This window comes from Rhopalosiphum maidis, chromosome 2 (assembly GCF_003676215.2).
Source record: "Rhopalosiphum maidis isolate BTI-1 chromosome 2, ASM367621v3, whole genome shotgun sequence".
Classification (NCBI taxonomy): Eukaryota; Metazoa; Arthropoda; class Insecta; order Hemiptera; family Aphididae; genus Rhopalosiphum; species Rhopalosiphum maidis.
Window position 1 is genome coordinate 3,488,288 of NC_040878.1, and position 22,847 is coordinate 3,511,134.

A 22,847-nucleotide genomic window follows, 5' to 3' on the forward strand; every position below is an offset into this window, starting at 1 on the left:
AGTAAAATATATAAAATATATATAAATAACATCGATGAACTAGGGGATATCTTATCGGTTTTTTTTTTTTTTTTTTTGGCAGTCGTTAGCAAATGTCGAATCTTCGAAACACCTAAAAATAATGCGAAATAAATCGAAGAAGACGGTTCGGCAACCCAAACCACAGCACGCTCCTCCCACTTTCAATGCATCAACGACTAAATACGCCAAAAAAACAGATTTATTTACTATACCTATATACACTTTCGAATTTTTACTTTTCAAACCCGTGTACATGATGTAACACGACGGTACACTGGTGTCGCAATAATAATACCATATATCTCGAACCCATTCGCTCTGGTTCGGTAATATTGTTATTATTTTCGGTCTTACGAATATCACCTTGACCACCGCGGCTAATATTATTATATTATGTACGTACACATGTGGTGAATATATATCGTATAATATAATATAATAGTTGAATTATGAACGATAAATTTTTATTGCATTATATAATATATAATATTATTATTGTTTTCAATATATCTTTGACGGCCGTCTATGAAACCTAAAAGCTCTTACATCCGGTTCAGTCCTGTATACATCAAGCGCACATATCTATTATAATATCATAGTTTCCATGGCGCCTGTTATTTCCGCAGCCACAGCGTCTTGCATGCATATTATAATTATTACTGTACTCCTCGTTCCGAGATTCTTTGATTTCCGATGACGCTTTTGTCGCTTTCTATATAATATGTACACTGAGCGCATATACAGTGTATACGCAAGGTTGAAATTCCGGAAAATATCGATTTCCGGTCCGCTGTGGGTGGCGAGGGGTTGTATTTTTTCGTTCGTAAAATCGCGCAACCCCGCCAGAACCAATCGGATTTTATATATTTAATTAAATACCGGATGCTGCGTGGACGTAAAAAATAACCTTTATAACCCGAAGAATCCGGGACGAGCGAGTTAAAAAATAAAATAAAACCAACCTATATATATATATATATATATATATATATATATATACACGCACAGTATAAGTGACAATAGACGCATAATTTTCAACGACGACGACGACGAAAGTGATTTTAGTGTCGACGTGGCAAGAGATATTATTTTAGGCGCATAACATAAAATCACGTAGGTAGTCGATATCACTATATTCATTTCTTACGCCATCATGAAAACTGTATATATATATTGTATTTTACATATTACTCGTATATTATAAATACGATTTGGGCCATTTCAAGATTATTACGCATAAAACGTTCAACAAAGGCACTAGAATCACAGCAGTTTGTACTTAATTTAAAAAAAATATTGAATCGATCCAAATTATACTGTTTTAATTTTATTTAAATTTAAAAATAATTTTTTCATTCATTTTTTATTACAAATTTACAACCTGATCACCTAAATATCATGTTTTGACATACAATATATTGCAGATACCTATAGGCGTAATTAGTTCTTTCAGTTAGGGGGGGGGCTAGATTCCTAAAAATCTTTTATAACAAATTTTATTTTGATTATTATTTATTGTTTCTATTGGTGTTTACAACTGATTTGAATGATTATTCGCTTATATGAAACATTATATTTTTTTATATTGTTGGCAAAAATAAAGTTAATACTAATATAACCTTAATTATTTTGAAAATACATTTTTTATAATAACGTAATAATATCAGAACTTGAGGAATTCTTTTGTAAGAGATTGTATACCTAATGAAAAATATATAATGTTTCTGTTTCTAATAATATATTTATTCTGTTATGAAAAGTTAAATAATTGTTAAAACCAGTTAAGTAAATTAAACTCTGCAAACCAAATTCACTTCATTTCGTCTTGGACGGGTAATTATTTATAAAAGTTTAAATTTACACACTTTACTGAAGTCATAGTATTTTGTTCGGTAGCAAAAACTTAAAACAAAATTTTAAGGCTGGAGCCAAAGGTCTATCGTTATAAATAGTGTTCTAAAGCCATTTTTCTAGATTACTGTCTGCCGAGATTACCTTACGATCGAAAACAATTGTAAGTTTTCTGGCGCCCATTCATGTCTGAAGACAATAATATATATATTATATGCGCCCCACGTTACTGCACTAACTTTTTGATACCATATATTTTCATACGTAGGTAAATAATATACAAGCAAAAAATTATAAAACATTTCCTTTGGATTAATTATTAAACAACCAGTGTTTTTCGGTGAATAAAATTTCGGTTGATTTAATATAAATATAAAATTAATTATGTTGATTAATTCCTTTAACACAAATTATTTTCATCAAACAGAGAAAGAAAAAACAAAACGAAAAAAAAATCGAAAAAATAACAATGGCTAGTCTGTTGATTATGCAGGAGCTTGGGTAATATTATTCAAATACAATGACAAAAGAAAAGTTATTAAAACAAAATTGTCCAACAAGCCTTTTCCCCCTATTGATTGTATTTTAATATTAAGGGGGTTTTAATTTTTTTCTGGTTTTATTTTAAACCAACAATATTACTTGGGAAGATCAGTCAGTGTAACATATTATGTATATTTTATACAGTTTATAACACATCATGTAATTTAATATACAATATACATACATTATATTTGGAATATTGTAATTCACTATATAATTTATATATTATATTTTCTCGTACGTATTTTCTTGCATTTTACTCTGGTACTCAAAATTATTGTAAAAAAATTGTGTTTACTTAAAAAAATCCATCTAGTCTCATTTTTATTATTTTATGATTTCATTCGTGGTGAAATATTATTATATGAAGAAATTCTATTTGTTTTATTTAAAATGGTAAGTATGTCAATGTCTCGTACACTTATACGGCATAATATTATTATATATATATTATAGGTATTATACATAAAAAAAAAATGATGTACTGGATAAATGTATAGGTATTATTTAAAATTACTGATCATATTTTTTAATAAAATGAAAAATGTAATATGAAAAGTAGATTGGTGCATTAATACGATTATACGCAATAGGTAGGAATTTTTTATTTACAATACGAATTGTATAGCTTTATGACACGTCAAACGCGCACACGTTATGGCATTATGGGAACTCTTTTGAAACTACGTTTCCCCATGCTATATAATATACATTATGAATTATACGAGTTTGAATTAATTTAATATTGTAACAAGTGTACAAGAGTAAAATAATGCCTTATTCACAAATACTGGTTGCGCAATTTATCGCATTTTTTTCAGCAATGATTAAAAAAAAAAAAAAATCAAATATGGACTTATATTATGTTTATTACCTAACCTATATTCTGTATTCATTTGATATAACCTTATAATTTACTTATCCGTTTATTTTTTATTTCAGGAGAGCTCATCTCAGGAACTGTTTGGAAAAACTGAAAGAAATGGTTCCGCTGGGTCACGAATCGTCCCGGCATACAACTTTGGGCTTGCTGACTAAAGCCAAGCGGTTCATAAAGGTAATATACATTTATATAATTGCTAGTCCGTCAGTTACCATCTAAGGACGTAGTTTTCGGTGAGAAATTATAAACCCTTTTCGCCATTAATGGGTATCGTTTGGATATAAAATGCTCAAGCACTATATATTTCTGCAGGATCGCTCAAAGGATTATTAAGTACATTTGAGAAAACTGCCGGGTGACCACATCAAATGGGCTCGCACGTATAATCAACGGCGGCCAATAATTATCATATTTCTCGATGTAATGATAAAGGGTTAATCTATATTCGATGCAGATTGCATTGCAGCATGGACAACGGGTTGGGGTAATGGAATGGCTAGAGGCAAACAAGAGTAGGTAGTATGAAGGGACACGATAAACATCTATATACGTGCATGTATGTGTTTGTGTACTTATATAAGGGATTAAGCGCAATAACTATGGATTTAATCTAGGCTATTGGGTTTTTTGAGAGAGTGTTCTGAGGGTAGCTGTGTTTATGTGTACGCGTGTATGTATGTATTTATACGAGCGACAGTTTTAATGAAACCGGATGCTGTTTTTAGTTTATATTATGCGACCGACTTATACGCATATTATATAATATATAGGTACGCAATACGCGATTATTATATACACTACTACAGCATATAATATATACCTATACAAATAAACCAAACGCTTTTCTGTCGTCAGTGAAGAGAGAGGACTGTACAGTGTACATAGATAATATGTAAAATGCATATTATGTATTATGCATGCTTGTGGTCAATATTCAAAATCGGGATCAAAACCGTTTCCACGTCTACAGTTAACTGAAGTGTGTCATGTGTTATACGATAAATGTCGGCCGTGACTGTAGGGTGGACAGTAATATTATAATACCATCGAAGAATCCGTTGTCCTTGCTTATTTATTTTACGCGTAACGAATAATGATTTTATTTGTATACGCATATTATAGCTATGATAGAATCAAGGTAAATTCGTAATACTATAAGAAGTGCTATAGTAGCCCTATAGTTTTGGGCCATAGATTTTTTCGTTGTATCACCACTCGAAATAAATTGGTTTTCTGTGATACAAATAATATGTAACATATTTTCAGATAAGTTTTTCTATTATAAATTACAACCCATACAATAAATAATCAGGACTTCGATTTTTAAACAAAAATTTAAAATTTTTCAGCAATTTAATATGTATAATTTAGATACTTAGGTACAATATACAATAATTTACGATATGATAAAACAATATTTATAATATAAAAGGCTTTATTTATGCTCGCAGCGAATAACTGTCTCTAGTTTCTCAATTATTAAAGTTTTGATATTAGAATAAAAGCCCTTAAAGATGATATAAAATATTTAGGACTTATTATATTTCATTACTTCAACCATATTATACTATACATTTTTTTAAATTAATTGATTAAATAATATTAATAACTACAATTTTCAAATGACCATAGCCCCTGTGCATATATCTTCCAAAACCATTATAATTGAACGATTATCCTTAGTACAAAAAGTTAAGTAACTCAAAATTTATTCACTCAAATTTTCAGAAAAGATGTCCACTAAATAATACTAAAAATGATAATAAACAAATAGTGGTTGAAATCCAGAAATTTGTATCTCTGTAGGACAAAAAATTCTTTAAGTAGTACAAAAAATTGTATGGATTTGAAAAAGTTATCATATTAATAATATTATAAAATTCCAACAATCAGATTTAGAACAACCTCGTTATCGAAGAATAATAGGGTGAATATGCTTCTTGGTGAATAATTTTGTTTCTGTACATTAGTTCCTACAATAAGTTTATGGTTGTACATACTACTATATAATAATTATGTTATCTCTTTTATAGCAGACAAAAAAAAACAATTTGATTTGTTTTATCCCAGTATAAAGTGTTGTGCTTCAAATGCTTTAAATTAAATTCAAGTTGTATTTTGGTTTTTCTGTCTTACAATGTTCCAGACATAATAGAATAAGTATAGAAATGTTCATTTTTGTGTTTTTTTTCTCGTATTTGATTCATAATATATTTTTGAAGTTATGTAGGTACAGCTCAATACCGTAACACAACTCATGGCTTCTGTTGGAAATACAGGGCCTCTTAATTGAGCTCTGATAAAAAACAGATATTTGTTTTTTATTACTTTCTGTAAAATCATTAAACACGATTTGGTTTTGCTCCATTAGGCTCCCCCTTTACTACATTTACAGTTCATATTTAATGTGGATGAAAAGTTGGCCATTTTAATTGTATTGAGCAAGCACGAAGAATTAATGCGCATGTAGATACTTATTGAAGGTTTTTAAATTATTGTTTCCACAACTTGCAATCACAGTAAATTATAATGAAAATTAAAACTGAAATAAATTCTAAATGATTTTACCGATACTAAACGGGGGATAAATATTTCATATTATCACTGGCATGTTATTTTTAGTCCTTTAACACTGCATCGCTACTTAATAATTAATAAAAAATGACAAACTTAAAACCTATGTTGTACCTATACATCATATCACTCAATGATATATATTATTATAATATTATGTTTACTACAATTCTCAACTATTTTACGCGCATTTAAAGTAATTAACCCAGAATGGAATATCAACTGCATTGTGGTTGAATTTATTTATTATAATTTTTTTAATAAAAGAAACATATAAATCGGAACCATTATGAATTAATACCAGATTTTTCATTTCCGTATAGTGATTTCACAACATAATTATGCGAGCTCTTTTAACTTATAAAATCGCAGGAGTGTGTTTCGTGAATAATTTCAGACTAATGGATTTTTTTTTACACCGCACGCTATATAGCACACGTCCCCGAATAATAATTATTACAACGAATAAAATGTCACTTATTCCCCTCACACTTATCGACGTGACGTCATGGTAACCCTAAGTTTTTTATTATTATTATTTTTATTCATTCAAGCCATTTAACTGTATAATGTTAAATAAATAACTAGTAACTACATGTCGAATAATTATTTAGTGACCCTAAGTCTAAGGACATAAATTGAATACTATTTCAAGGTGATAAGAGAAAAGCTTTTACTGTCTCGCATGTAGCACCTTTAACTCGGCTCTACGCGTGGATGTGCTTTTAAAGGTGACAGTTTTGACGTTATGTCGAATCTAAAGTGTCATTTTTTTTCTTTCTTTTTCTCCCAAAAGTACTTTCACTAAAATAAATTTCTGAAAAACGTTCTATAAATATATATAATACGAATTGACATTTTACTATTATTATCATTATTATTATTATTATTATTACATTTATTCTTTATTTTTTTTTTTTGTCGATTTTGAGGGCATTGTCCATTATTTTGATTGCTAAAAAAAACCTGACATAACTCATTGAGAAACAATATTGTCGATACCCATTTTATAAATATATAATAATATCTGCTTTGTACAATATAGAAACCTTTATACATTTTCTTCTTATACTTTATTTCTGATAATATAATAAAAATATACTTTTGTTTTCTCTGAAAAATACCGAACTTATTTAGAGGCTTCGGGATTAATATGACACTAGTTTAAGTTTCTGATATTATTTTAGTCCAATATATTTAAATATTAAATTTCATCACACTACATTCTCTTTGGGTAAATATTCTATGAACAGAAATCACGTTGAATTTAATATAGGTATATTATAGCGTCACCAATATTGTTTTACGAATAAAAGTCGGTTTATATTATATGTCATAGGCATATAGTAAAATCAGGTATTTTACTAAATGCCTATTACAAGTCAGGCAAACAATAAAAATGAAAAATTTTGTATTATTTTAAATATTTAACTATATTTTATATTAATTATTTATTGCTATATATATATATATATATACATATTTATATATAAAAACTATGTATTACTAATATATAAAACACGTAGGTACATTTAATTTCATGTCCATCGGTACTATTGTTTTACAACTTAAATCATAAATATTTATAAGTCATTATTAGATGTATATAGAATTTATATGAATAGAATTTCGTTAAAAGTGACCTGCGACGTATATTTTTACAAATTTTTTTACAAACAAAAAAGTATTTAGTTTTTAATTAATTTGTGTTTAAAAACCAATCACCACAATTTAAAATTAAATAAAAAAAATAGCCAATTACTCGTGATATCAATGGCAGACCTCATTTTACAAATTGTAATATTTCGATTTTTTGAAATGATATTAAGTATACGTTACACTTATTATTTTATTTCATTATTTTCAATAAAACATATAAATAACAAACTTTGTTATAAAACAAAATAATTGCTCTCAGAAATAAAAAAAATCAATATTTTCTGTTTAATGATAAAAGAATAAATTATTGTATCAAGTTAATTAGGGATACGAAATAATATTAATGTCGCAATTTTCCATCATAACTATCTATTAAAAGCACAACTTTTTTTTTATAAAAAGTACCTATCTGTGGCTGAGTAAATTATGAATAATTCAAAATATATTTTACAATAATACTGTATATCGCTCAAATTTGTGACCAAAACCTTTTTTAACAAATTCATATTCACATGCCTACATTAAAATCTTTTTATATTATAATAACCTGAATTGGTATGGTATGCTGCGCGATTTTGAAACCACTCAATGTCGTGATAGTGACTATAGGACTCGTAAAAACTGACAACCGTAATAACTATAAATAAATTCGTGCGTAAATTCTATTATATACTTACTGTGGTTGGTTCGTTAAAGTAGTCATTTGAGGGTGGTTTAAATATATTATTTTTTCACGAGTGTCCGACGCAATTCAAACGCATTTTTATAACGATATATTTTAATTTATAATACTATATATTGTGCATAGCTATAGCAATTACCATTAGACCTGCCTATTTGAGCACGTGCGTTAATATTATACATGTGCTTGTATAATTTACGCTATCGCAAAATATTAATCTATTTATGTATTTTTTTTTTTCGTTTTTTCCCTATTTATTACAGTGCTGACTGTATACTCGGGTTTTTCTATCCAAATTAATTGAACGACAATTTGTCAACAACCCAAATATTGTTCGTGAATTATTCATCACCAGATACACACACATACAATTTATATTTTATATATATAGATATTTATATATATACAATATACGTATAATTAGAACATGGCTTGTATTATTTTGAATGTAACACGCGAGTATATATATATAAATGTCAGTCCGTACACATAATATATATTGTGTAGAGGTGGTGGTACCTACTGCAGGTTAGGTGTTGTTTTAGTGCTCACGCACAACTTGCACACAGACAATCACGTACAAACATTTTACACCACAATAGCTTGCCGTTTTACATTTGTGCGAAAGGTCATCGTCACACGTCATATTTATGTGGGTACGTATGTACAATAATATCGTATATGATTTTTTTTTTTTAACTACGTCGCCGGCAGGAAACTTTAGATATTTTCGATGCGCGCCATAAAAAAAACACGAAGTATATATAATTATCATACATATAAAACACTTTATAAATATAATAATTGCATATTATTATACATGTATAGACACACAGACACTGTTGGCACGCGCGTGTACTTCATATGCATCAGAGGATTAATAATTTGTTTGCTATACTCGGCTGCAGAGTTATGTCAATATAATTGGGAAGTGTGTGACGGAAAATAAGGGCTATAGGCTCCGTCGTTATATGTATATAACAATATACACGTTTTGCCCGAACAAGAAACATACGGGTGGTATCAATCATCGGGGGTCGTGGAGGTCACAGTGGGGTTGTATAAGTACGATAATACAGCAAACCAAACAGTCGACGCACGACGTGAACGGCTCGCGCGTATATCGTATAATATTGTGTATATATTATATTATATACATGGATCATTTTTTAACGTGAAAATGTATTAAATTATGTCCTTAAATATTTAAAAAAATTAAGTTCAATAGTATAGTGCTTGGCTAAGGTAAAAAAAATTACTGTATAATATACCTATATCATATAATGTCCCTATTGCGCGCCGGAGAGGTAGAAACCCGGGAAAACTGAACGTGCTTTTACCCCACGTATAAGCATTTGCATACTAATTATTATAATGTGTATATGTAATATTATATTATTATGATGTCAATGTGTGCGCATATACTTTATAGTGTCACGTCACATGACGTGCGCGGCGAACGGTCCGTGACCAGATAAAAAATTAATTTGGTTATAAATCAAAAAAAAAAATTATTTTTTGTGTATTTTTTACACGAGTAATATATAAATCCGCTGATTGTCGACAATAATATACGATTAAATTCACACACCATATAGCACGAACCGGAATTAACCGACTTTTGAGTTGCTAATTAATTTGATTATCTTGATTAGGAATATCGTACTTTTAATTAAATAGATTAATGTAACATATTATATTATTTTTATTACAATTTAAATCATTATTTGGATATATTATTTTGAGTATTTTATATCGTATAATCTTTAGAGGGTGGTCGAAACTATTCTTTTTGGACACTTATTCACGTATATTGAGTTTTGACGTACCTATAAAAACAGCTGATCTAAAGCCTATCGTTTCTGTCTACTCATTCGAATTTCTTTCGTTATTGCGCCAATCAAACCAAAGGAAGTTAAACAGTGATCAGTACTAAACGTCTGGCGGAGTGGGGTAGATTGCTGCTATAAATTTATATCATGCTCCGATTGTTCGGGATTGCAGGCGCCGCAGTCTTGCCGGGATTTTCTATTATTAATTTGGACTGGTGGCTGGATAAAAAGATAGATAAAGATAGTGGAAAAGAGAAGAAAATAAATAGGAAGAAATGAAAGAGAGAAGTAAAATAATAATAATAATAATAAATTTGGGATTCCTCTTTTGTCGTTGCCGATCCTAATACCGTCGTTCCGGTAGTAGTTTGAAGTCGAAAATTGGTCGGCTAAAGAATATAACAATAATATTAAATAAAATAAAAAACTGTTCCATCCTTTTTTTTTTTTTTTTTTGGAAGGATGTGTTAGGGAAGGGAAAGCAGCGAATGGAAGCCGCTTCTTTTGTGTTACTGTAGACACACGTAACGACTACCCAAAGACGTAATAAAACTGTGGCTTTATGAGACGTGATGAAATCGCCAGAAACCGAGGGTTGAAGAGGAAGGCCTTATTTAAATATCAAACAGAGCGTATAAGGGAAAAGTGGATTTTTCGGACTTGTTCCCTTTTTTGTTCATATAAGCAAATTGATAGTTTGTTTATTGGAAAGAGTTTCTTTTTTATTTATTTTATTATTACTACTATTATTATTTTTTAGTTTTATTTTTATTCTATTCTGGAGTGATTGGAAGATGAGAGAACAAAGGAAAACTCCTGTAAAAATCAATTGTATTTATATTTATTCTAACATACGAGTTTTTGTTCAAATTTAATTATATTAATAGACTATACTACACGGTCGTATAAATATTATCTGAAGAGTATGTTCAATATACTAATAAATACAAATAAAAATCATACTTTTAGGTCTTTGTCATCTATGTATAAAGACTCCATTTAAACGTTATTAGCTTAATACTCTACTGCTTAATAACCCATATGTAATACTATAATTCATAGAAAAATAAAATATACATTTTTCAAAAAAAATTTAATATTATTGCCATACTATAATTATGTATTTTAATAAACTTAAAAAAATAATTCAAATATTATTTTTCATATTAAATATAATCTGTATAAATATAAGAGTATAATTTTTTTTTATAATAGGCATGGTCCCAAGTGTATTATAATATAATATTATTATTTATTATAATAATATATAACCGTATAAAACTTAAAACTCAATACTGTCTCGATTAAAATTTTGTTTTTGAATAAAACTTTAAGTTTTAATTTCCTTCTGGTGGTTTTAACTTGTCCCTTTGACAGTTTGCCATAATATTCGTCGACGTCATTCGCTTCCGTTTACTCGTACACATGAGCACATTACGTATATAACGTGAGTCAAATTAGTATGCTCTGTAGACAGTATTCACCTACGTTCCATATAATATAATATATTTCTAAGTGATCAATTATCCTTTCGCATTAAATATCGTATACACTCATTACCAGAGGTGGCCTCATGCATATATATATATATGATTTAACTCCGCCAACTTGGTTGCTCGTACACCGTATATGTAATGTGTATGTATAAATATATGTACACTCCGGCGCAAAGTTCTCTTGCGGTTGACCTCCTCCCACCGCTCTCGCCGTCGAACCACCCCCCCCCCATAATCATCCCTACTAAGCGATGACAGTAGATTGTGATAATATAGACGCGTTCGTCTTGGTGAAACAATTATAATATACGCAGCACACATAATTTAGCTGTGTCGCCGAACTGCCATAGAGAGTTCTTAGCCGATATCTATACATATTAAAATATAATTAGTTATATACGTGAATAAGCGTACCCATCATAATATATTATTGAAGATATATTACCATTTTATATAGTTTTTCAATTTCAATAATCTTAACAAATTCCAAAAAAATCATATTTTTAATATTATATGTGTATAATTTAATTTGAATAGGCTTACCAAAGAAAGTACACATAATACTAAACGATTTTGTTGTTTTTATACCTAAAAAAAAAACATTTTTCTAAATATTTACGTTTTTGTAAATTAACATTAATATAATAAACATTATGTGGTATTTCGCGTGAAAAATCACTATGTGAAAACGATATTGGGTATTTGCTTTAAAATTATTCTACGTTCAATCCTTTTGAATAGAGAGGAAAAATCCGATAAAAAAAAGATTCTTTTTATTTTTACATATTATATTTTATTTGCATAACATTTTTTTCTTATTTAAGTTATAAAATTAATATTCAAAATAAAATTCCACCGACCATAGTTTTTCTTGTAAACATTTCATAATGAAAAATAACCTTATATATTTTTTAAACGCACTAATTCGCATATGACTTACAAGTAACTGACTCCTTCGTTTATAATAATAAAAATATAAGGTAGGTAAATTTCCCGATCGACGATAAACATATTGAGGTTTCAAGTGTGTAGTGGCGTATAAATATCAAATGATTTCTGGTAACGTTTTTTCCCTCCCATTTGATGGATAAAACATTTCACTCGAAAAGTTAACGAAAAGAAACCGTACCTTAAATTCTCTCGTACGTCAAATATGAGGGACGTCGTGGTATATTGGTATAGATATACATATTATATTATTATATATGGATTCACGGATGCGCATATAAATTGTGTAAGTATAATATATATATGTATACTAAATAGGTTGCCATAGAAAGTAGACATCGGACAAAAAAAAATCACGCACCCGTGTTATTTTAATATTTATTATATGTATATATATATATATATACGCATAACCACCCCCAAAACTTCTATTTTCAACAATTTATACGCGTATTTGAATTCTAGACCGTCTCAGACCGTCTCACCACATAACACAATATATACCTGATACCAAACATCCATATAATATAATATATTATTATCTCAATGTAGCTGCGACGATATAGGTTTTCGATAATGGTGTAGACGTATTATTATAGTGTTGTATATAATATGATTGTATATGTGTATACACCCATACTATAGGTATATACCAGTTACGATATTTACTCGAAAAAAAGCGCACCAAGCTGCACAAATCACTGTCTATAATTTGTTCGAGCTCTGTGTGTGCGCGCATCTGAGCCCGCAGAGATGTGATCACAATATATTATATACTTAATACTTATACGGTTATACGACAGTGGTTTTGTTATCGTCTATAATAATTGTCCTTCGATTTAGAAATTCCAAATACCAAAAACATAACCGATCGATTCGTTGTATATTATGTATGTCTCTCAAAGATTCGAACAATAATTATTACCCACAGACACACGTGGTTGACTAACACGGTTCGACGTAACGTAAGTATACCATTTTTGGAAGAATGGGCTCACGAAAAAAAACGACTTTATGCGCAGATTTTTAAATAATTATAAAAATTATAATCTCTATTTATATTTATTTTACGGCCATAAAATAGGCGTGAGCAAAGACTATATTACGAGTATCAAATGTAAGGCGTAAACAAATATAACATATAATATTACAATGTACCGATTTATAATATATACACCGGCCTCGTGTTTTTTATTTTTATTTCCCGTTGTTGGATATGGACATGTCTTGATAGTTTCTAAAAAAAAAAGTTTTACCATAAGTTAAACGCATTAAGTAAAGAAAAAAAAATCGAAAATAAATTATTACTATTAACAAAAATCTAACATTTTACTATTTATTATTTACGATTCAGTTCTTGAAGGCTATTTATAAAAACATTGCAATTATTATCTTAAGGCACTATGGTTATCACCATTTACAATCGAGGTTTTTTTTATGTATACTAATTATAAAACGTATAATATATAGTACAAAAGAAAGTAACAGCTGTTGTTCACCTTCATTCCAAACTTGTTGAACTAATACAAGTGACTATCACACGATGTACCTACTTCAATATCTTCATCATAATATTATTTTAGTTGAAGTTTTAAAATTTAATATTATCGATCATATATAATAATATATAATAATAATGTTGTGGAAGTATAGGTATAATATAATTTAGGAAGATACTTACACTAAAAATATTTTTTTTATTTAACAGAAAATCAGAGTTTATTTAATAATTATGCACTGATTATGTATGTATCATATTTAAATACACATCATTGAATTTAAGAACACTTCTAAACATTTTAGTTACATAATATATTAAAATCGTGTTTCTTGAAAAAAATTTTCATTTAACGTACCTTATAATATAATAAGAAAAAATATTGATTTAGTAGTTTATATACATTTAGAGTCCGAGTTTTTTGTTATTATTTTAATCATTACCGTACATAATAACCTATTATGAATAATTGTAACATATAGATATAATTATTATATAAGAACGAGAAAGTTAGTCATATTCAGCAATAAGAAATTGAAGGTCGAATTGTGGTCAGGCTGATGTACGTATTTATATATCATACACATAATAATAATTTCTAAGTTAAAGGTAGTCATTACTTCTTCACGAGTCTTATTGCATTTCCAAAGTCCGAACTCTCGTCCCATCACGTATTGTTATTGTTTGTGTATACGAAACTTTCTCGCCGCCGTTACGTGAGTGGCAGTTATAGGGTTCTCTGGCCCTAGAGATTTCAGAGGTTGTCGGAGATGTGGAGGTTCGACGGGTAATGGCCAATGGGTATACAATATATTACACAGTTATATGATATACAATATACATGGTAAGAAATATATTTTCTCGGTGGCGCATCACCCGACGAAGGAGCAGCAAGATAAGTATTTGTTTTTAAAACTTATAAAATATAATCGACATGGTTAGGTTTAAAGTAGTTGAACTGAATAAACTTTTTACCCAAAAAATTAGACCTATGCATCTTGCGAATGATATAATATTTTGAATGATTTCAAGTATAAATTTGTGTATGTGTATGTGTGTGTGTGTGTGTGACTTTTGTTCGTCACAGTCCTAACAAATGACCGATTAAAGTATACTACGCGTATCTGCTTAAATGGTCTGGTTGCATGATCGATGCAACTGCGGTGGTGTAAAAGTTTTTATGAAGTTGTTTTTTTTTTAATATATATAAAATTAATAGGACGTGTATTCGCGTTGCCCCACTTGTTTTTCAATATATATTATAGTCGTCTCGTTTGAAAAGTTCTTTCCTCCACTCCTCGTCGTGTTTTTAATGACCTTGTTACGTCTCCGCTCTTTGTGTTAGGATACGTATACACGCGCGCGCGCACACGAGTGTGTGTGTGTGGGCGTGTGTATTACATTCCAGCGAGGTTAAATCATTTTTAGTCATTTGTAAGGAAAAACTTGACAAAACGATCGACTGCTCGCCTCCGTCCGTCCGGCCATATTGCTGGGTGATTTATGGTTTTTAACCCTGGGATTTTGGTCTCGAGAATAGACAAGTAATAAATGGCACCCGACGGCTGTTGTTTTGCAAATCAGAAAGTTCGTCCAACCGTTGCTTACAGAGATTTTTATTTTTCCTTCTTTCTTTATTTCGCTTACCCAATCTCTCTTCATCTTTGGTCGTTAATATTACTTCCAAAGGAAAATTCATAAAGTTCGACCCCCTACACTTCTGACGTATATAAAGTTCATTAATAAAGTTTAAACGAAAAGAGAGCAGAAAAAAACACGGAACTTATATCGAAAAGAGATTTTTTTAATATACATAGATATAGCACGAAACAACAATAACAACGGAATATAATCCGAAAAGCCTTTTTGCCTGTGCCAAGTGGGTGAGTTTTTTTAATGCAAAATAAATTCTTGAAGAATGTAAAGAGAAAAAGGTTCCTCTCTATCCCCATAAACCCTCACCAATGACGGCACGACCGTCTACTACTACCCGTTATTCAATATTTCTTTTCTGCTTCAATGCTAAAAATGACAAATGAACTTTTAAAAAGTTATAATTTTCCCCTTGGCATGGCTTTTGCTTTTATTTTTCGGCATTTCTCGCATCTCTTTTGGATTTGTTGCCATTTACTTTTTAAACAATGATAAGCGATGCGTGAATATGCTGGTCGGAGCTAGAGTTTTTCGTGCTCTCGATTTAATGTACATTTTGATATTTATGTTTTTAAGTGCATTCACGAATACATACTATTGCAATATTGCCGATTATGGTTCGTATCATATACTACACAGAACTAACGATAGAAATTGAATTCTGTAAGACCCGTCGTGCGTTATAAGACGTTGTTGCACATCATATAAATTATAACGCTTAATATATTATATTGTTTATACACGTAGTATATATAGCAAGAAAAAGAAACGACCAAATTATTATAACGACATATACTCGTAGCGATAGGAGCCGGATAGTAAAGGTCTTATCCGTCTGTGCATATATTGTATAAATATACAGCTCATGTATACCAAACATTGTCCCCATCCTATTTATCTGTATAGCTGGATCCTTCGGGCAATCCCCGAAGCGCGGTGTGGGTCCGAAGTTCTTCGCACATTTGCAATTTGCGGATGACAAGACAAATGCGACTGAAACAAACGGTCGAGTCGTTATTCCTCGTTTTTTTTCTTTCACCCTCTCCCCTACTTATACTCTCTCTTTGTTTTGGTTTTTTTTTTAACGCGATTTCCCGCGAGGTTTCCGCCTCGAGCGAACCCAATTACAGTCGAGCGAGCATTAAAAAAAAAAAAAATGTGGTTTTACTAACCGAGGTCCGGGGATACTTTGTTTTTCGTTCTATATATTATTATTATTATTATTATAGTCCCGTGACTTCACATCATTCCGCGCGGCGAAACGTCAACTCGAGTGTGTGTTATTATATAATAAACTGCGCGCACTGTTATGCATATTGTATTTAATTACGGTAGCGAATAAAAATACATTGTTTGAAACGTGTTTCATTCGTCAACATTATTATAACAGTACGTAGGTTTAGCGTATACAGTATATTATTATAATAATGCTGTAACCTAACACAGTATGCTGTAGAAATACTTATAGGTGTTCCACGAATTTGTTAGGATTTTAGTTTTTCAATTTTTAGGAACAAACATAAATACTAAAATGAATAATATGATATTTAAATATATTATATTGTTATAGGTATGCATACATAATGTATTCAACGCGATATTATTTCTTATTTTAATACTGTTTTTTGTTTTTTTTTTTTCGTTCTTGAAAATTGACTCATTATTGTAAGCCTAACTATAAGTCGATATTATATATATATATACGATTTTAAGTTAGCTATGGTACTGTTGTTGTAAAATATCTAACCGGTACAATATAGGATTGTACTATATGCGACAACAATATATTATTTGTAGAAACGATTGAAGACGGTGATGTTCAATTACATTATTTACATTTAATGTGCGTACCCTCACCGCGTGTATATATATTCTGCAGGAATTACGGTATAGCTATTTTTTAATTATATACGGAGTAGATTTATGAACACATTAGGTCCGTGCCATTATGAACCTTTATGCAATAATCTAATATTAATTATTTCGAGGGGAAAAAGCAGCAATGACACGAAACGAATAAAAAAATAATAACAACAATAAAAACAAAAACCTTTGTGCGTATAAACTGCTAAACAGTAGTTTTTATTTTTGTTTGTACGATTAGTTTGAAAAACTATAAAATTCCAAAGCGATCGCCGTAACTCCCGTGAATCGTATTTGTTATTTCGTACAGTACAGCTGTATAATATGTGTAATATGTATCTTTGTATCATATTAATCGCATCAATTGCGACTGATCGTTGACCCGTAGAACCAAGTTAACTTCGTCGACGACACAATTTCAATCGTGTTAATTTCGCATTGTATTTCATAATGCTTCTACAAAATATTGAATCGTGTGTTGATAACTGTCGTATACACTTCGCAACGTGCGAAATCTTTAAAAAATATTGTGGAACATTCGTGCCGTTGAATGTGTGACCCAAGGAAAGATATTAAACCGAAATACAGTTTTTCTTACATTATACACAGCTATAATCATTAAAACACACACATCGATTTAACTATCAGCATCGACATAATTAATCTGTCGATATAGTGTTGTTTAATGTTTTCGATCATTTTTGTTCGTTCTGTGTAAAATCATCAATAAGTAGGTATGTTACAATTTTTTATCGAACAAACAGTTCTAACAAAATGCTGGTTGTGGTAGTATAATTCGATGTTTATTATTCTGACGAGTCATGCTTGTAGATCATTATTCTGTCAATAAACACAATCAATTTTCGTTTTATGAGCGTAAATAAAATAAATACTTCAAATCAAAAATGCTATTATTTTATATTTTAAAAATTATAACATACGCGTAAAATAATCTCCATCCAATGGTTTACAAAAAAGACTCCATTGCCTTATTATTTCATTTGTTTGCCTTCGAAGAAGATACGTGTGCATTAACGCTGACGATTAATTCACATATCATAAATTCATAACACAATAACACAAATAAAATATAGTGAATTCAATAATTTTGTCTCAAATGCCACGAAATAATTTGTTTCACTATTATATATGTATTAAGACAAAGGAACAAGGTAATTACGTATTCATTATAAAAATCATATACTTTTTTAAATTATCATAACAAGTTATAACCTCCGGATGTAATTGTTCTTATAATTTATCATTTACTTATAAAGTATAAAGTAGTGACAAATCGACTTTGTTAAAGCCTTGGTATAATAATAATAATAATAAACAATCAGACAAATAGGGACATTAGGGTAGTGGCGCGGTGCACACAAAAGTTTTCTTTTCTTTTTAAATCAACGTCGACAGCTCTCTCGGCAGGTTTTTTCTTCTATAATATAACATTTACCCTGAGATGTTTTTCTGAACTAGCTATATATGTAATACTCTTCTCCTCAGCTTTCTAAAGTAATGGTTGGGTATACACTCACTGTGTATATAAAATAAAAATAATTATATACTCGCAACTGTAATATATATCTACCGCAGCTGATTTCCCTTTTCAAACATAATTCACTCGTCTATTTAATGGATCGTTTTGTTTTCATATAATAACAAAAAAATTATTTCATACTTAACTCGGTTATCTACAATGCATTATAATATTATGAAACCATTAGATTATTGAAAAATAATAAACCTATTATTATACCTGTTTTCAGTTCCAAAATGAATAATATAGGGTATTTGTCAAAAGATTTGTATTATAATAATCGTATAATTGACAAATTTAATATGTATTTATAAATGCTTAAACTTTATAGAGGTCTTAGGGACTTATGTCTTGTGGTGTCCCTACAATATCAATCGTCTTACATCATTTTTAAATAATTGTTATGATATATCAACAAATTCAAATGAATATGAATAAATTAAGCAATAAAATCTTTCACCAACAACGTAAAGTTATATGTAATAATATAGATTAATTTTAAAATATCGATACTTGATTAGTAAATGGGAGATGTGACTAAAGTTTAAAAAAAAGCTGGATATTATATAATAGCTTAGATGATGGTAGGGAAATGTTGGCGCTTCTTGTTTTTTAAGAAGTACACCAGGTCGACGACGTCAAAACCAATCAAAAGGAAGGTTTCTCCGTCACTCGTGTCACGTATTATCACGGGCCGCCGCTTTCAAAACAGAACCTCCAACCCAGCTCCCTCGCCGATTCCGCTGCGGATAATGTCATATACATATATAAACTGGCGTGGGTTTCCTTACCAAACATTTTTTTCGATTCTACCGTTTCATTCTATAGGCATTTTTATTCGGTTCGCGCGTTCTCCTCTGCGCAGCCCCGTTGATTGCGTGTTTATATACATATATCCGCGGGGTTGAAAATTTCGCCTGGCAATTTTCGTCGTGACCTGCTTTTCCGACGTCCCTACCTTATGCTGGTTCTTCTCTGTGACATTTCGATCTCCCCACGACTGCAGCTTACTGCACCGAGCGTGATGCGAATATCATTTGCAACCGGGAAAAGACACCCACCTATAGATATATACAATATACATATATAGACGCAAAACAGAAAACAATTCGACGTTTGCCACTTGGAAATGCATTAGGTGTACTATTATTATTATTATATCTTCGCAGCATGTATATTGTGTATATATATATACATACACGCAATAATATACAGAAAGGGTAAATTGGTTTTTATTCAAACTACCACCACCATGCTGTACACTAATATTTTTTTTTCGTTAGCTACTCGGTAAAAAAATTATCTCAGTCAGACGCGAAGATTTTTTAAACGAAATCCACCAAGAAGTTTTTTATTTTGTTTTTTTTTTCACTGCATGTGTTGTGACTTATATAGAAATACACTGTAGCATAATAATATAAATTTGTGTATATATGTCTATATATAATATTATACATTGTATATTTCAAACGATCCGCGTGTTTAAATTCAAATTTTAAGCTTATATCGTTGTTAATAGTTTGGTGTGCGTCTGCATAAAACGAAATTATGTTCAAATATTATTCTAAAGAGACGAACAATTGGCATTTAAAAGTTTTTTTCGCAGAACTCGATTCTTGAATAAACATTTTAAAACTTTTGTCGTTTATTTTTAAACGTCATTACGTTATTTAATTTCTCGCTGGTGTTTAAATTCGAAGACGACTGTTTATAAGAAATTAGAGTAAATTAATTTTTAATTTCAAATAAACTTAAATAAAATATGATATATTACGGTACACATAAGACTAATATAAAACGTGAGGTCAATAATTTAAAGATTTATTATAATTCGAAAAACTTTATTATCTATTACGTAATAATATTTAATCAATTATTCTATTGCATACAATATTAAACGCTGTACATATTTAATCATACTCAACTTTTGTTTTAACACAGACCTTTATGAAAAGTATGATTATAACTACCCCCTCAACTTTTAGTTATTGTTGTTTTATTAAGATTTTAATTGGTTTTATATTGAACGGTGTGATTGAGAGAAATCCCAAAAGGTCTCAATGATTTTCCTTTGCCTTATAAACTATTCGTCTACATAAACTGTTTAGTGCTAAAACTACAACGTCATTTCGCGCAAAAGTGTTGAGAAATGAATGGAAGGGGAGCCAATTTATTTTTCAGGGCAAAGTTATAATTGCTTTTTGGCAAACACTTCACAGAAGTAGTCCAATGGTTATTAAATTATGTATTGTGTCGTATGAGGCCCGTCATCATCGCTAATTCCTCGTTTGATCAATCCAAAAACTCCACAGAAACTCGCTGTAAGTTTTTTAAGCAACTCTCATGTGGTTTGAAGTCGGCAGGCGTGACAGTGAGTGTTGTGGGTTAAAACGGCAACATTTAAAGTAATTTGCATTTATATTGAAATTTGGATCTTTATTTTTTTCTGCTCGTGGTCCTTTTTTTCTTCCTTTCCTAGTCTTTTAATTTAATTTTGCTCGCAGCATTTGTCTCCCCTCTTTCTTCACATATAATCGAATGATAAAAGAGCAACTTACATAGAACCTTTTCGTGCAATTTAGGTACGTGCGTATTAGTTAATTCCGTAAACTTGAGTTTTCAATTGAATATTACTCAAGTAATATTAGTATAGTATTTTAGTACACCAAACAAAATCGAATTTAATTTATACTAACATGTACTTAACCAGTTATATATACGTATTTTTTGTATTGTGCAAACAACATAATACATGCGTTTAATATTGATTTATTTTAAACCGTTTTTATAAACAGTGGATACATTAATTTAAATATTTCGGGTAATATGTTTTTAGCTATTCGGTGTGTATTAATAATAAACCGATATATTATATATAGGTGTATTCGTTGAGTGTGTAAAAAACACTCAGTGTATGACGATAAAACCCAAAATGAGAGATATAAGAGCACTTTACTATAAATCTACTAAAATGCGCTTATGACTCAACTTAAGTATAATTTATCGAAGTATATTAAGCCTTTGGGTAAGTTCCAAAGGCGTTTTTAGGTGGTGGGTGCATTCCATTTGTATGAACTAAAAATGTATTTAACGAAATTCTGTCATTTATATTTTTTGCCCTCCCGTTTTTCTGTAATTAAAAAAAAAATGCTGCAATATCTCTGGTTTTATTTATTGTCATCAGTATTTTATTACAGCGACGCGTCATTATTCTTTGACGATAAAATAAAATGAAAAAATATAACTAAATTTTATTCTGTTTAACAATTTTTCTTCCTAAAACGTTGATAATATAATAAATATATTATATTAATATTTCTTTCAATACGGTAAAAGATAACGATAAATTATAACTTCAGGATATATACGTATATATACATATATAAATAGTTTATTAGGAAGTATTAACGAATCTAATGGGATTAATATTATAAGTCTTTGAAATTCACGTACAGTATCAATATAAGATACTAATAATAATAATAAAAATATAAACGTTACGATATCATTTAAATATAATACGAGGCTTCGTTAGGTTAAACATTAAAAAGTATACGCAAAAACATAACGTTTATTTTCGTACTAAATATTTATTGTTTATCATACTATGTGCACTATATATAGAGTAAAAATGTTTTTAATAACTTTAGTACAATTTTTATATACATACAAATGTAAATTATATTTTATGAGACGAGACACAAATTTAGTCAATCCTGAAGATCCCAGTGTATATAATATACGTGTATATATTGCGAATGACACCTCTTGTATGTTCACCTGCGTGGATATGTGTTGTGGGAT

At 29.7% G+C, this 22,847-nt stretch overlaps 1 protein-coding gene across 2 annotated transcripts in view; it reads left to right on the top strand.

Annotated features, from left to right (window-relative positions):
* The window catches only part of LOC113554122 (max dimerization protein 1-like), a 170,227-nt gene that overhangs the window by 128,553 nt on the left and 18,827 nt on the right, over positions 1 to 22,847 (top strand). For both annotated transcript variants that reach the window (XM_026957826.1, XM_026957827.1), the window contains one exon: positions 3,358 to 3,472. In XM_026957826.1, coding sequence (XP_026813627.1) covers positions 3,358 to 3,472 — 115 coding nt within the window. The remainder of the gene's footprint in view (positions 1 to 3,357; positions 3,473 to 22,847) is intronic.